This window comes from Geotrypetes seraphini, chromosome 19, assembly GCF_902459505.1.
Source record: "Geotrypetes seraphini chromosome 19, aGeoSer1.1, whole genome shotgun sequence".
NCBI lineage: Eukaryota > Metazoa > Chordata > Amphibia > Gymnophiona > Dermophiidae > Geotrypetes > Geotrypetes seraphini.
Window position 1 is genome coordinate 38,068,035 of NC_047102.1, and position 17,154 is coordinate 38,085,188.

The following is a 17,154-nucleotide window of genomic DNA, read 5'->3' on the forward strand; positions in this document are numbered from 1 at the left end:
GTTGCTAATTGGTTCATTTGTAAGTCTTCTCTTTAGAGAAATTTGTCTAGGTCTCAGATCAGTCTTGAACCTCCTGGCTTCTTTGAAATCAAGAAATACCTGAAGTAAAAGGCTTTCTTAATTTTGAACAATGGAACATCTCTCTCATAAAAGAGACTACATATTCTACTTGAGTAGCTCACAATGTTGATGATCGTGCAAGGACTAGAAAACGTAATGGTCTATTAGAATTTGAGAGAAATTAAGATACCGTTCTTTTATTATTTTTTCACACTCATTTGTATTATATCAGGATTTTCAGAAATGATTGGATTTGCCCTTTACCCGAAGAGATGGGTTAGGGGAATGTTAAAAGGCAACAAGAGGGCATCCGTTGAAAATCAGGGGTGGGAAATTTCATGGCGACACCAAAAAATATTTCTTCACCGAAAGGGTGGTTGATCGCTGGAATAATCTTCCACAACAGGTAATTGAGGCCAGCAGCGGGCCAGATTTTAAGAAAAGATGGGATTGGCATGTGGGATCTCTTCATGGAGGTAGTTAGGGGGTGGGCCATTAGGGTGGGCAGACTGGATGGGCCGTGGCCCTTTTCTGCCGTCACGTTCTATGTTTCTATTTGGCATGTGGGATCTCTTCATGGAGGTAGTTAGGGGGTGGGCCATTAGGGTGGGCAGACTGGATGGGCCGTGGCCCTTTTCTGCCGTCACGTTCTATGTTTCTATTTGGCATGTGGGATCTCTTCATGGAGGTAGTTAGGGGGTGGGCCATTAGGGTGGGCAGACTGGATGGGCCGTGGCCCTTTTCTGCCGTCACGTTCTATGTTTCTGTTTGGCATGTGGGATCTCTTCATGGCGGTAGTTAGGGGGTGGGCCATTAGGGTGGGCAGACTGGATGGGCCGTGGCCCTTTTCTGCCGTCATGTTCTATGTTTCTATGAACGTCCCACAAAAAGACAAGGTTGTCGTTGGTTGGGCTAAAATTCAGGTTTTGGTTCTTTCATTTCCAACTGGAAAACCTTTGAGTTTGTTAGTGTTGCAACTTTATGCTGAAGTTTATTTGCCTTTTTTACTTTGAAAAAAATTAGTTATCTTCTGAAGAAAAGAAACAGCTTCCTCAGTTTGAAGGGTTGCTCGATGGTGGCACATGAAAGATTGTCCAGCAGTGAATCTCTATTGTTTCTCCAATGATGTTTTCTCCTATTCAAAGGCGTGTCTGCTAACCTGTCACGGAAATTTTCCTGAAGGCCAGATGCCTGAGCCAAGCGATTCTTCCAACCTCTATAGCTCTTGATAAAATCAGAACCAAGGGATTTAAAGCCTTGTGCACTGACCTAATTAAGTTCTTCTTGCATTCTCATGCATCACATAAATGCTCTTAGAACTTATTTTTGTCTTTTGACATAGGGATTTCATGAGGAGTTGTAATTTTTGAATCCACTGGTGTAAATATGGAAATATTCATAATGGATGAGCTGCAAATCTGGATCTAAACATTGCTCTTTGGAACATATTCTTGCCATTAGATCCAGTGTTATGAGATCTTCTGCAGGTGGCTTGTTGGTGAGCTTTGTGGAGTACCTTGCCTTTAATAGGGCTGTGTCTACTATTATGAGAAGTGATTGGGCAGCTGTATTGATTTGTGTTTGAGGCTCAACTATACCCTCTATTTGAGGTCCACCTGAAGTAAATGAGACAGGACTCTACCACATTCTTAACAGTAGCTCATGTAGTGATCTATGAACTGGAACCATATTCATATCCTTAGGAGATTCATGTGTAATGAAAGAGGCCAAACACATCTTCTCTTAGGTTCCTTCAGCAGTGTGAAAAGGACATTTTCACAATAAAGTTTGAGGGAATTTTCAGAATAAATGGAGGGAATAGAACATAAGCATGGAAATAAGCCAAAAGAGTGAAGCCATTGTGAGTAGGGTTTCTCTACTTTGGAAATGAGGTTTAGTATGCAATACATTTGTTCATGTGCTTTGCTTGAGTAATGCATTATTAAATATCTTTTTACCTTAATATCAAACTTTATCCCCCCCCCAAAACAGAACCCATACAATTATATCTGGACGCCTCCAGCATGCCTAACCCACGCCTAACTTGCACCTCGCTAGTGCCCAAATCATGCCCAAAAGTAGACCTGATTTTGCAATGTCTACATTTTAGGCAAGAATGTAGACGCATTAGGATGCTGAGCTGTGATTCTGTAAATGGACATCCATATTAAAACCATTCCAACGTCTATCCCAGTGGTTCCCAACCCTGTCCTGGAGGAACACCAGGACAATTGGGTTTTCAGGCTAGCCCTAATGAATATGCATGAAGCAAATTTGCATGCCTATCACTTCCATCATATGCAAATCTCTCTCATGCATATTCATTAGGGCTAGCCTGAAAACCCGATTGGCCTGGTGTTCCTCCAGGATAGGGTTGGGAATCACTGGTCTATCTTTTCCCAATGGGCATCTATGAAATTCCGGACACTTATTTTGTGAATCGCGCATAGCCTTTGGATGTCTAACTTTCAATTATTGCTTGTTAAAGTCATTAATTGTGCTTATTATTCAATTTATTTTGATGCCTAAGTTGCTGGACGTCCACATTGTCGATGTCTAACTTTAGGCGTCCTTTACAGAATTTTCCCCAAAGTGAATATCTTTCAACAGGAACTGCTTTCTTCCAGGAAATTATTCTCCTTCCTCATATTTTCAGGCAAAGTAACAGTGCCGTGTATTCTCCCATGCATTTCCCATACAAGCTTGGTAATGGTTTGTCAGATCGAATGATTCACAAAAGATCCGTTATGTCAACTGCTGTTGGGCAGCAGAAGTACTTCACTTCTCAACAGAGTTTTCGCAGAAGAATTGCACCAGAGTAAGCCGTGTGTGTAATTAAAATTGCTGCTCAAGCAGAGTCCAGTCACAATAGTCTGTGCACCCTATGAGTTAGAGAGGAATCTGAGAAACACCATCACCCAGTTAGAAACAAAAAACATGACGGCAGATAAAGGCCAAATGCATCATCGTTATATTAAAAATAATGAACTGCTTCATTTCAAGAGGAGAGATCATGAAAAGCAGTCATCGAAAATAGAAGGCGTGGGTAACACTTATGCAGTCAGCACCGATACGCCACATGTTATAGGCCTCACAATTCAGTTCATTCCTAACAGGTCGGCACTTAGATCAGGTCCAAGAAGAAATATAAATAAGAGGATATAACCAAATGCATAATAAGCATCAGCTAACCTGGTAGATCGAATTTAGACTCGCATTACACTGACCTACTGGTTCCAGCATCTTTTCAAAAGTTGTCATCCGGAAAGCAATTGAATCGCCAGAGATATCCTTAGATAACCCACACAGCAGCAACCGATTTTGCAATAATCTGCAGTCGCTGAGCTTGAAGTGTTCCTCAAACTTGCATTCAGGAAGTTTGTCAAGACCACCACGTGCACAGAGCCTCCGAACTCCAGACTACTGCCAAGCACCCGCAGTTGCTGAAGCATCCAGAGCTCCTCGCACCAACAGGAACAATAGCTCTCCTCTGGCACTTGCAAATCTCAGCTCAAGCGATCAACTTCTCCCCAGGAAATAGATGTGACTCCAACAACTGCACTTTATTTAGTTAAGTCAAATGCGGCTCCCAAAGTTGCTCATTACCCAATCCACGCTCTCTGGTCCAGTGCTGCTCGACACAAGGGATGGCCACAGACACCACCTGGTTCACCAGAGAGCTGCTGTCAATGAGTAGAAAATCAACTATAGAGATTAGTCATCTTAACTGCGGTCTCGGCTGTCTCACTGCAACTGACAAATTTCTCAGTGGGTCCCACCCGCTTGTTCGAGAGCGCTGCACATACCTCCAGAGGCTTCACCCTGCGTCAACGAAAGGATCATTCCGTGCACCAGACTCTAGGCCCCCCAAAGTTCCTGTTAGACGCATACAGCCCAGAAGGCGTGTGAACTGCTGCATCAGCTTCCAAAAAGCCAGAGAACGGTTAAGCTCATTAAAATTAAAATTGAAAAGTACATTTTTTAAATGGTTATAATAGCTCTAGAATGATGAACAGATAGGCTGGGAAGGGAAAGACTCCAGATTAAGCGGCCATCTTCTTCGACACATTGGCTCTGCCCTCCCCCCACCCCTTGTTTTTATTTTTTATGCAGTAGTTATCCTAACTTGAGCAACAAAACAATCAAGGCTTTGTTACCATTTGGATCTTCTTATCTTTGCAAACTTAAATTTTCAGCTTTGACAGAAATTAAATTAAAAAATAGAGAACGATTGCAGATGACGGATGGTGAAATGTGTGTTTGCTTGTCGACTGTCGAGCCATGTTTTGAGTTAATTTGCACTCGGAAACAAGCCCATGCATTGCATAGATTAGCAATTCTATTCTAGCTACTTTAATTTCACCGTTGTTACAATTACCCATGCAAAGCTTGAAGATCTTCAAATAAATAACGTTCAAATTTAGCCCCTTCCCCCACCTTTTACATAGCAGTGTTGAAGTTTTTTATCGCTGGCTCCAATGGTCACAGAATTCCTATGAGCATTGGAGCTAATACCGCCGTGATGGCTTCATAAAAGGGGAGTTAATTTTTTTTGTTGGTTTTGCAATTGTATCATTTTAATTATAATGTGTCGCAGAAAACATTTGCTCCATTTATTATGCCAGAGATAAAAAATTTTGAGAGTCACTGCTCTACAGAATTGCCCCTTCTTCTCCCCCCCCCCCCCCCATATTCTATAAAAGGCACCAAAAATTGCAATGCACAATTTTGGTCTTGTACCCAAATTGCGCACACTATTTATTGAATAACAAGCCTTTTTCTAGTTACTTTTGATAAATTTGATGAACTATCCATGATTTTTTTTTATCCACATTATGGTATTTTCTTGAAGATTGTTTTTACCTTTATTTTATTATATGTTTATTTGACTATGTATTAGTTTATATTATGTGCTCATTTTAAATACTGTGTATGTAAATCATGTAAACCATTTAGTTTTAAATGGTATATAAATTTTTAAAATAAATAAATAAGCTAATTAGCACTGATAATTGGCATTTTAGCAAGCAATTATTGGCATTAATTAGAATTAATTAAGGATTGTGCAGGTAAATTTACACGTAGATCAAAAAAGGGGGTATGGAAATGGACAGACCATGGGCGGATCCGGAGTGTTTCTTTAAATTGCAAGCGTAATTACAGAATTAGGGCCTCTTCACCTAAATATTGACCCAGGCATTTGCACCACATTTTCTTTGGTGCAAATGGCCACCCCTAAATTTAGCTCTGGCTTCTACAAACCATACCTACCTTCTCCCCCTTGTACTATGTCATGTGCCCCAATGCTGCTCCAACACTCATAGAATTTAGCCTCCTCGGCTGTGATAGAAACCTCTACTGCGGCCTAGTAAGAGAGGGCTTTTAAGTGCATACCGCTAAATCATCACGCTGGTTTGAAGCGTTTTTACAAAGCCAAATAAAATTTTACTTTTACAATGGCAAAAAGTCTAATCAGGTACTTTGAGTAATTTCTCTCTGTCTCAATGGACTCACAATCTAACTATAATACCTATGAAAAGGAATAAACAAACAATTATTATCATACATACCAGGGATAGATAAAGGGAAGGATGAGGGAAAACACAGTAATCCAATAAAAAATCACAACAGAGAAAATTTACTCCGAAGCAGAGTTTCTGGACAGATAGGTATTTATTAAATAAATTTGTAGCCGTTTTCTGAAGGCGAGTTCTGTTCTTAAGGGTGCTGGAAAGTCATTCCAGGTTCTGGTAGTGGCAAACGTGAAGAAGGTGTTGAATATTTGTTTATATTGCACTCCCTTAGATCAGGGGATGTTCAGTTGAAGGGTGCTGTTAATCCTAGTTGAGGTGACGTGCTTTTAAGGGTGCCACTTATACAATTTAGTCTTTTGAGTATCCAGTTAGGTGCTCAGCCCTTGTAAATATTCAAAGAGGCCAAGTTAGGAGCATAATTCTCTCCAAGCTCGGCACATAAATCCTTTGAATATCTGCCTCTTATTTGTGCACAGCAGAATCCATGCAGCTCCAGTGCTACCGTTTTCTCTTTCCTATTTATGAGAGTTTGAGTATTATGACACCCAGTGAAATCTGGATGAGAAATGGGAACCGCTGTGGCAGTTTCCTTTGTCTATGATAGCAACAGGCTGCATACCTATTCCATTCAGACCTCAGAGAGGCAGACGGTGGGCACAAATCACTATTGCCTGTCACGCAGATATGCGGAGAAGAATCCCTTTCAGCTTTCGCATGAATATAAATCATTTTGATCAGATGATGCTGTCCCCAGCACCCGTGTAATCTTCACATACTGTCCAGGAACATGCTCATTTCTCACTATAATGAGAAAGTCTGAAATGGAAAAGAAATGTTTGGTCTCAGACTTGCATTTTTATCAGGTTCATTTGCGCAGGTTTTAAATCCAGACTTGAGTGTACGGGAAAGATGCCATGACTATGATTTCATCATTAGCTGAGAAGTCTTGCTTCTGTGGCTTACTTCGCCCTCCTTCCTTTCAGATTACCAGCCAGTAGCAAAATGGGAAACGCAGCGGCAGTGCCCGGACAGATGCAGCACGACGAGGCCAACCGAAAAGCGGACTCTCGTTCTTCTGTTTCAGATCTCGTTAATTCCCTCACTAGCGAGATGTTAATGGTGAGTAAAGATGTGTCTTCGGGACCATCTACTTTATGGTCCAATATGTTATTCTGAGCTCTTAATCCATTCGACCCTAGGATTAATATAGGGAAGGTGGTTTATAGATAAGGTTGAATCAAATTAAAGGGGAGTTGCCTCTGAAACCAAATGTCACTGCTTTCCAACCCAGTCCACAGGGAACATCCAGCCACTTGAATTTTGGGTAGGGTTACCAGACATCTGGATTTCCCTGGACACGTCCTCCCTCCCCGACAAGAGCAAGCAGTGGGGGCGGGGCTAGGGTGGGCTTGAGGGAGGGATTAGGGGGGATGGGCGGAACTAGGCGGGCCTGGGGGGCGTGGCTAGAGGGGGTCTGGATTTTCCAAAAGGAAAATCTGGCAACCCTAGTTTGGGGGATATCCACAATGAGTGTGCACTTCAAGTTTCAAGTTTTATTTATATTTGATTAATCGCTTAATTAAAATTATTTCTAAGCGAATTACAATGTATGAGTAAACATGATACTAAAATAGTAAATAACATGAAATAATATAAAATTAACAGTTTATACAGTAAATAAAAAACAACATGAAACTAAATAGGAAATAACATATGAAATATTATAAAATTATAAAATTGAGAAATTTACTTAACAAATATATAGTAGACTAATAAGTATATGAGTAATGTAAAATATATTTACATGTAAGAGGAGCTCATAAGTAATTCAGAAGTTAAACATTAAAGGCATCCTTGAATAAAAAACATTTTAAATTCTTTTTAAAGTCGCTTAAATTATTTACTTCTCTTAACTGTAAGGGTAAAGAGTTCCAAAGTTGCGGCGCTGATACAGAGAACATATCTTGACGGCGGGTTCCAATAATTTTTAAAGAGGGAATCGTTAGAAGTTTATGGTTATTTGAACGTAATGAACGTGAGGTATTATATGGAATAAGTAGTTTATTTATAAACTGAGGTTCATTAGTGCTGAGGGTTTTGAATGTTAATAATAGGATTTTGTAAGTAATCCGATGATTTATGGGGAGCCAGTGTGATTTAATCAGAAAAGGAGTGACATGATCATATTTTTTTCCTTTGTAAATAAGTTTAACGGCAGTGTTTTGTATAATTTGTAAACATTTCTTTTCTTTATGTGTAATGTTTAACAGTAGAGAATTGCAGTAATCGAGTTTAGAGATAATCAATGAATGAAGTAAGATATTTAGCGATTTCGGTTCTAAATATTTTGAGATTGATCGGATTAAACGGAGTCTGTAAAAGCATGATTTAACAGTATTATTTAAATGATCATGGTAGGAAAGATTATTGTCAATAGTGATACCAAGTATTTTTAAAGATGATACAATCTCAATAGACATATTGTTGAGAGTAAAGGGAACATGCAGATTGATTCCTTGTTTCCAAGTAAACAATATAGCCTTAGTCTTTTGTACATTTAGGGCTAACATGTGTGTAGTAAGCCATTGTTGGACTTTTTCTAGTTTTGAATTAATTTGTTGAATTTCTTCTTTATTTTCAGGATCTATAGGGTGGATAATTTGTATGTCATCAGCATAACTAAACGTAGTAAATCCTAAAGATTGGCATAACGTTAGTAAAGGAGATAAGAAAATATTGAACAGTAATGGCGATAAAATGGATCCTTGTGGGATACCATAATTAAGAGACTATGGTTTAGAATTAGAGTTCTTGAAAGTCACTGTTGAAGAACGATTGGATAAGAATGATTTAAACCAGTCAAATATTTGATCACTTGAGAGAGTTGCATGCACTGCATCCTTAGTATGCAAATTTCTCTCATGCATATTCATTATGAATATCTTGAACACCCAGCCAGCTGGATAAGCCCGAGGACTCGGTTGAGAAGCACTGCCCTAGGCTGCTGCTTCTGGGGGTAATCTTATAAGCAGCTTGAGCATGTAGTGGGAACAGTGGTGTAGTAAGGGGTAGAGCATGGGAGGAGGGAGGGCGGATCGCCCCAGCCACCATCTTGGTGGGGGCACTGACACCTCTCCTCCCCCCCATGCCACTCTTGTGCTCTCCCTTCTCCTCTTACCTCTTTAAATCTTCGCCAGCTTGAGCAACTTCTCCAGCCTGGCTCCCCTGTGAAATCACTTCATGGTCACGGGGCCAGGAAGTGACATCAGAGGGAAAGACAACACTGGCGCATGCGGAAGGCTGGAGAAGCTGCTTGTGCTGGCGAACATTTAAAGAGGTATGGGCGGAAGGGAGTGAGTGGGGGAGCATCCCCTCCCCCCCCCCCCCGAGTGTCTCCTACCCTCACTATGCCACTGAGTGGGAATGAAGGTAGCTGGAACCAGCGGGGACCCAAAACTTAGCCATAAGATTGCATGTTATCTCTGGAAATTTCTTTTGATATTGGCGTTCCTTTCCGTGGTTTGTTTTTAGTAATTATGTTCACTGCTGAGGTCTCTAATTGGTAAAGGTGGTACATCAAATCAATAAATAACAACCAGAGAGTGGCAATAATTTGTTCTGTTCTAAGTTATCCAGATAAGTTATAGCATATTGGATATTCCAACTATCTGGCTAAGTTCCAGTGGTGACTGTTTGAGCCAGATATTCAGTGCTAGGCACTGTCTGATTAGTTTTGCCTGCCACTGCCAGCATTAAAAAAACAAAACCAAAAACCAAAAAGCAACCTACCAACTACAGTAGCTGAGCATCCTTGTATATGTGTCGATTTGTATCAGCGATTCCTGTAGGAGCTTTTTCGGTAGACTATTTTAAAAAACTCAGAGAAACAAATTGCCTTGGTAAAATGCATATACTGTAACATACTTAATTAGCCAGTGGCACTATATTTTTCAATTATACACTTAAACCAGGCCAATGTCCATAACGCCACTTAAGAATGCTTGATGTCATCACACATTCATCCTGCTCCTTAGTTTTATCAGTACCAGTCTCCCAGATCCTCAGCGGTACCATCACACCCTCAAATATTTCTCATAGTATGAAGCTTTATGTACCAACTCATCACTGGATCTTATCTATATTACTTTTTTACTTTCATTTACTTAATGTTTATGTACTGAAAGTACTTAGCGGTATGGTCTCGCTCTCTCACTGGGATAGTTACACCACCATGTTTCACCCGTTGAACTTTCCGTAGGTTTTTTCAAGGCTACTGTTCCCTAGATTACTTTAAGCCATTCCAACAGACCACAGCGTCTGAGAATAACATAATATCGTACTTCTTGACCACGTAACCATAAGTTCTACACGGTTTACAAAAGATTATAAACTAAGGACAATTTGAGAATGACAAAAAATTACTTGACCAAGTATTTTGAGAAGAGATGAGTTTTCAATTGAGTTCTGAAATGTTTATAAGAACAAGCTCCAAGCAATAACAATTGAACCCCCTTGGAATGCTAAAGTATGGTCAAGAAATTTCTTGCTTTTACAGCCTTGTATTGATGGAAAAATAAAGAGGTCATGAGATCTTCTACTGTATTTATACGATGCTAAAGAAAATCTATTAACCATGTAAAACGGAGCAATACCATACATAACCTTATAGCAAAAGCAACCCAGCTTAAACAAAACACGAGCCTCCATAGGAGCCTCCATAGGAAGTTCTTCTTCACCCAGAGAGTGGTAGAAAACTGGAACGCTCTTCCGGAGTCTGTCATAGGGGAAAACACCCTCCAGGGATTCAAGACCAAGCTCGACATGTTCCTGATGAACCGGAATGCACGCAGGTAGGGCTAGTCTCATGGCGCTGGTCTTTGACCAGAGGGCCGCCGTGTGAGCAGACTGCTGGGCACGATGGACCAAGGGTCTGACCCAGCAGCGGCAAATCTTATGTTCTTTTGTACTTGGTTATACTTTTTAAGACCATAAATCATTCTGAATCAATGTGAGTCTGACCATGTCTTTCTTGGGAATTGTTAAGCATACAATATTGCAATAATCCAAAAGACTCGGTAACAAAGACTGCACCAGAACTTTAAAAGCAGAAAACTCAAAAAAGGGTCTAATAGTACACAGTTTCCATAACGTATAATAACCCTTTCATGGTGCTGATAGAACTGGCCTTTTTTCTTTTTCAACCAATAGACACAAGAGAAACTCACACTTGAATTTTGTCTCCCCAAAATTGCTTTTGCTTACTAATACTTATGCGGAATTTAGGAGACACCTAAAAACATATTTGTTCTTGAAGCGTTTAGGTAGCTGATTTGCAAAATCTTATACAATAGCTGATCTTTAAAGGTTTTTAGTTACTAGTTTTTAACTTTTTAAGTTTTACTCAATTTGTAGCTTTTTTAGCTATTGTAAACTGCGTAGAACTTTACGGTCCTGCGGTATATAAACTTTTATTATTATTATCCAAAATGACTCCCAATATTTTAGTTGTTGGTTGAATTGTATACAATGTATGTAATGCATGTCTATGGCTTCCATACCTAAAAGCCCAGGACCCGACGTTCAAAATGATTTAAACAGCTGTTTAAATCGCCCGTTCAGGACTAACTGTGCATGTAACCAGACAGTGTCGCTGAAAACACCTGGTTACCACCCAAACTTAAACCAGCTATTTGGACGCCAAAGGGATAGGGGGGGTGGATCACCTTGGGTGCCATCTTTACAGGGGAGGGGGGGTGGCTCCAGCGTCAGTGTCTCTCTTCCTCTCCACCCCCACGTACCTCTTTAAATGTTTGTCGGCACGAGCTGAAATTTCTACTTGCTGCTCACACCGGTGTTGGCTCCCTTCTGACGTCACTTCCTAGACGCTGGACCAGGATGTCATGTCAGAGGGGAGTTGAGGCTTCCACCAGCTGCTCGCTCTGGCAAACATTTCAAGAGATACACGGGGGTGGGGCTTAAGTGGCAGTGAAGAGTGGGGGGGGGCACATGGTGTGGGTACCAACGCCCTCAGTACACCACTGTTTGGCGCTTTCCTGGAGCAGAGTCAGCACTTAGCTGGTTAAGTGCCGATTTTCAACATTTAACCGGCTAAGATAACTGCATAAATAGTACAGGCAGTCCCCAAGTTACAGACGCCTGACTTAAGTACGACTCGTACTTAAGAACGAGGTTGCAGCTTCATTTGAGTTCAATGGGCAGTTATTTCCAATGGCATGAGACTCCTACACTTCTCCTGTAGCAGATTCAGGAATGATGCATGGTCACATTAAGAACAGAGTGATTGTTCTTGCTGTACCTTAGAGGGAACACTGGTAGGGGCAGTTGGCCTTTTTGTCAGATGGGAGCAGAGATAAGCAGCAAGAATCTGAAAATCTACAAGTTCTGAGTTACATAGAAATCCGACATAAGAACAGCTTTAAAACCGTGACTCGTTCTTAACCCGGGGACTGCCTGTACTGCATAAAATGCAGCCCTATCTTTATGCAGTTCTCTGTAGCTGGTTAAATGTCAAATACTGCACTTAACTGTGTTTTCACTGGCTCAGCATTGAATTTCCAGGCACTATACTAAACAGTGATTGCCACGGGCTGATTCTGTAAATGGCACACCAACTGGCCGTCATATCTATCATACTTAGGCGCTGTTAATAGAATAGGCGAATGGTGCCGAAACGTAGAAACATGACGGCAGATAAAGGCCAAATGGCCCATCTAGTCTGCCCTTCCGCAGTAACCATTATCTCTTTCTCTCTCCGAGAGATCCCGCGTGCCTATCCCAGACCCTTTTGAAAACTTAGGCACCGGGTTTTAAAGGCCTACATTTGTGGCCCCAAAGTTTTTGGGAGAATCACACAGCGGTGCCTGGTGATGCCTTAGGTCATCTCTGTCCCTAAACATGCCTACTTTGAACTAAGCCACGTCTAGGCGCCATGCTGCAGGGGCAATTCTGGCGCCTACTTTTTTAATGTGATTTTAATTGGTTTAAATGTTTATTTATTTACTAGTCTTTAAGCCCATTAACATTAACGGGTGCTAGAATAGATGTCTGTCTGTCTTTCTTTCTTTCTCTCTCTCTACCTCCTGCTGTATTTCTCTCTCCCTGACCCCCTTTCTCTGTCTGTCTTTCTGTCCCTCTTTCTGCCCCTGTGTCTTTCTTCCTTTCTTTCTTTCTGTCTCCCTCCCTCCTGCTGTCTGTCTGTCTTTATTTCTATCTGTCTCTCTCCCTGCTCCTTATGTAACATTCCCTCCCCCTTCATTTCCCTGTGCAGCAGCATTTCCCTCCCCCAACCTCACTTCCCTGTGCAGCAACAGCAGCAGTATTTCCCTCTCTATCCACTTCTCTGAGCAGCAGCAGCAGCGGTATTTACCTTCTCCTACAGATCCCTGTGCAGCAGCATTTCCCCCAACCCCCCATCCCTTTGCTTCCCACGGTTTGGCCTACCATCGCACTCAGTGTGGTTAAGGAGATCGAGAGGGCACAGCAGGAAAAACGGCAGTACCGGAAGAAGTTTATTTTTAAGTTTAAAGTTGCCGCTGCGGTTCCTCTCAAGATCGCTGCCTGCGTCGGAAGCCTTCTCTGATGCAGGTGCGGCTCGTGAGAGGAGCTGCCGCAGCACCTTTAATCTTAAAAATAAACTTCTACCGGTAGTGCCGTTTTCCCTGGATTTAGTTTTGCGTGAGGTGGAGAGCAGGGAGAGAGAGAGAGAGAGCTTCGGGCGGCCAGCAGCCGCCGCGGCTGACATCCGCTTCTGGGGGGGGAGGGAGAAAGAGAGAGAGAGAGCTAGCTTCGCGCGCATGCGCACTCCTACCTGCAATGCCCTACATCTCACGGAAAATGGACGCACGCAGATGGGAGTGCGCATGCGCGAATAGCCTTTTATTATATTAGATTTAAAAGATTTATCAACCGCGTATTCTTAAATGGCATTACAAAAGTTACACGCATAAAATAAAACAGACAAGACTTATTACAAATATCTTACATTACAGATGAATAATTACATCATAAAACCCAAGGAGTAGCAACATTCCATGCTACCGATCCAGGACAAGCAGAGGCTTCCCCCATGTCTTTCTCAATAACAGACTATGGACTTTTCCTCCAGGAACTTGTCCAAACCTTTCTTAAAACCAGCTACGCTATCAACTCTTACCACAACCTCTGGCAATGCATTCCAGAGCTTAATTATTCTCTGAGTGAAAAAAATCTTTCCTCCTATTGGTTTTAAAAGTATTTCCCTGTAACTTCATCGAGTGTTCCTTAGTCTTTGTAATTTTGTGAAAAACTGATCCACTTGTACCCGTTCTACTCCACACAGGATTTTGTAGACTTCAATCATATCTCCCCTCAGCTTTTCCAAGCTTAAAAGCCCTAACCTTTTTAGTCTTTCCTGGTATGAGAGGAGTTCCAGCCCCTTTTTCATGATGAGGAATGGCAGGAAGGAAAGAGGTGAAGAAGAAACAAAGGAGAAGAGAGAAACAGGTGGGCAGTGCGGAGTTGGGAAGGGATGTGTGTGTTAAGGATACACTTTTCTGTGAAACAGTAAAGGAATCTTATGCTTAATGATGTAAGAAACAGGATAAGGACAAAAGTGAATACTGTCAGCTCACTCCATAAGATCTTGGAAACACCTGTGCTGAAATGTTAAAATGTGTAATATAGAAATTTAAATGTTTGTCTTTCACTGGTCTATATTTTCTATAATTTTACTCAGGGATTATGTTAATATTGTACACAATCAATTCTGAGCCCCAATGTCCATTTAACAAAAAAAACTTTTTTAACAGAGCCTCAGCAACTCCACATACCGCTCAAAGACTTTCATAGTGGTAGGCTTTATGTACCATCTCATCGCAGGTCCTTTATCTATATGAATTTTTATAATATTCCAATAAACAGTGGGATTCACAACAAGAAAATCCATCTATATAAGAGAATCTTTACTTAGCTTCAATAGCTCCAGTTTGTTCGTTTTTTTGTTTTTGTATACAATATAAAAATTTTAAGCCATAATTCTACTGTATAGCCAACAAAAACCCCTGTATTTTAGAGGAAATCTTAAAAAAAAAAATATTTTTGTTAAAAGAAAATGGCACAACCTATCAATACTACAGCCTGTAGTGACATAAATCATGAATTTATTACAGACAGCATTACAACATTAACATTGCAGAGGCAAATTTAAACAACTAGATACAAGTCATGCAGGTTATCCAGGTCTTTTAAGCTTTGACCTTGAAAGGTCAAAACCAGATTAGGTTTCTAAGAGAACCATAATAGCCATATTTGCTGGAGTCTCTAGATTTCCTGTGAAACTTCTGACAGCTGGACCTCAAATTGTGGCCCTTATGGTCCAGATTTGAAAACCCCTCACATGTAGTATACAAAGGTCACACAGATGGGCGATTTCAGTGCTATTCTGTCCTCAGAATTAGATGCTACTTCAGTACTCCCAGCCTCCTATCGATCTGTCCAACACTGAAAAGACAGAGCTGATGGAATTCGGCTTGCTCTGGCTCTTTTCCAGATCAAATAAGCAAGAGAAGTTCTTAAAACGTTTTCTCTAAAGATTTTTCTTTTTCCAATAAAGCTATTTTGATGGAGATGAAAGATAGCATTCCTGCAACATGATAAATATAGATGCAGAGCCATTTGCTCATACATTTTAAAATGTGCTGCATGCAAACTGTTCATTGATGCTAGGAGAGAGGAGCAGTATTTTGTTTAAAGAGACCTTCTGGAATCAGGTGAGCCTTCGGGAGTCTTTCTTTCAATTTGTTTTGGAGCAGAGTCAGGGAGTTGGTTGGAGTGAGGAACTTGAAGGGAAAGGTCACTGCCTGCTCTGAGCTGATTCTCTTCTTTCTCATATTTTGTTTTTGTTTTCCAAAAAAGAAAGGACTGAGGCATGTTTATTCCCCCGTACAAGCTCCTTGCCTGGAGAAAGCTTTTGGCACAATGCCTCTGAGTCTAGAGTCACTGCATACTGGGTGAATCCAAAAGGTTGGTGACATTTCTGCTTTCAGCTATTGCAAGGGTAGATTTGACCCTCGTGTGCCAGAAGCCAAACCGGTTTTCAGTTCCAAAATAAATTTCTGTGAGACATATTTTTTTCTATTCTAGAACTCGGTTCATACATGACCTTTAATCTCTCATCTTAGATATTTTTTATTTTTTTTTGCCATAACATTGAAAGTAAGTACTTTGGATACAATGTACATTTATTTACTTTTGGGAGGTTTTGTTTTGTTTTTTTAAAATCTTGTAGTTGACTATGAACCTCTGGTTTGAATGCTGAAAACACCATCTCACTGAATCCCTTCTGGAGGCTGGTCCTGCTGCTTCTTTTCATTCAAATATTATTTTTGTCAATTGTCAAAATTTTTGTTTAATTTAGTGCTTGAAACTAAATAAGGTTTCCAAGTTTATTTACATTTTAATATACCGACCATCAAATGGTTTACAGTTGCTAAAATTAGAGATTTGAAAATAAAAAGTAAAATGGGGCAATATAATGACCGGACCAAGACAAAGATATGGACAAAACTGATACAAAAGGTACTGGGGAAACGGAAAATTGAAATTACATCAAAGTCAAAATAAGAGGGAGGGAAGAGAACGAGTAGGGAGGGGGGTCGCTTCTTAAAAGCGGTTCTCTTTTAAGGGTGAGAAAGGATTGTATCTTTAATTTTGATAGGCATCTTGAAATAAGAAGGTTCTCTCTCCACACACCAGCTAAAGCACATGTAATGGCAAAGCTTCACCAACAAACTGCAATCCTATTCTGACCACCACCTCTAAAGTTTCAGGTCAGGGTACTCTTTTGCTTCGCCCTCTGCCAAGACAGCCACCAACTGTAACAGGTGGTGATTTTATTGAGAAAGACCCCTGCCCCCTGGGATCTGCACTGAGACTGCCTAGTTTTGGACACCCAAATAGGGGTTGAACAACAGTTAGACACATAATACTACTACTAAAGTTGAAAGGGGATAGATTCCGTACAAACGTAAGGAAGTTCTTCTTCACCCAGAGAATGGTAGAAAGCTGGAACGCTCTTCCAGAGGCTTTTATAGGGGAAAACACACTCCAGGGATTCAAGATAAAGTTAGATAAGTTCCTGCTGAACAAGAACGTGCGCTGTTAGGGCTAGTCTCAGTTAGGGTGCTGGTCTTTGACCAGAGGGCCGCCGCATGAGTGGATTGCTGGGCATGACGGACCATTGGTCTGACCCAGCAGTGATAATTCTTATGTTCTTACTACTATTAATTATTTCTATAGCACTACCAGACACCCTCATCTGAAATATTGCATCCAAAACTGGTCGCTGGATGGACACAGTACTACTCGAAAGGGTCCAGAGAAGAGCGACTAAAATGGTTAAGGGGCTGGAGGAGTTGCTATACAATGAGAGATTGGAGAAACTGGCCTCTTCTCCCTTGAAAAGAAGAGACTGAGACTGAGAGGGGACATGATCGAAACATTCTAGATAATGAAGGGAATAGACTTAGTAGATAAAGACAGGTTGTTCACCCTCTCCAAGGTA

At 40.9% G+C, this 17,154-nt stretch overlaps 2 protein-coding genes across 16 annotated transcripts in view; both read left to right on the forward strand.

Annotated features, from left to right (window-relative positions):
- LOC117352063 (nitric oxide synthase-interacting protein-like) overlaps positions 1–17,154 on the forward strand; it is a 742,171-nt gene that overhangs the window by 478,463 nt on the left and 246,554 nt on the right. The window lies entirely within an intron of this gene.
- Positions 1–17,154, forward strand: part of SYT7 (synaptotagmin 7) — a 425,674-nt gene that overhangs the window by 357,186 nt on the left and 51,334 nt on the right. For all 15 annotated transcript variants that reach the window (XM_033928077.1, XM_033928080.1, XM_033928082.1 and 12 more), the window contains one exon: positions 6,578–6,713. In XM_033928077.1, the coding sequence (XP_033783968.1) occupies positions 6,578–6,713 (136 nt within the window). The remainder of the gene's footprint in view (positions 1–6,577; positions 6,714–17,154) is intronic.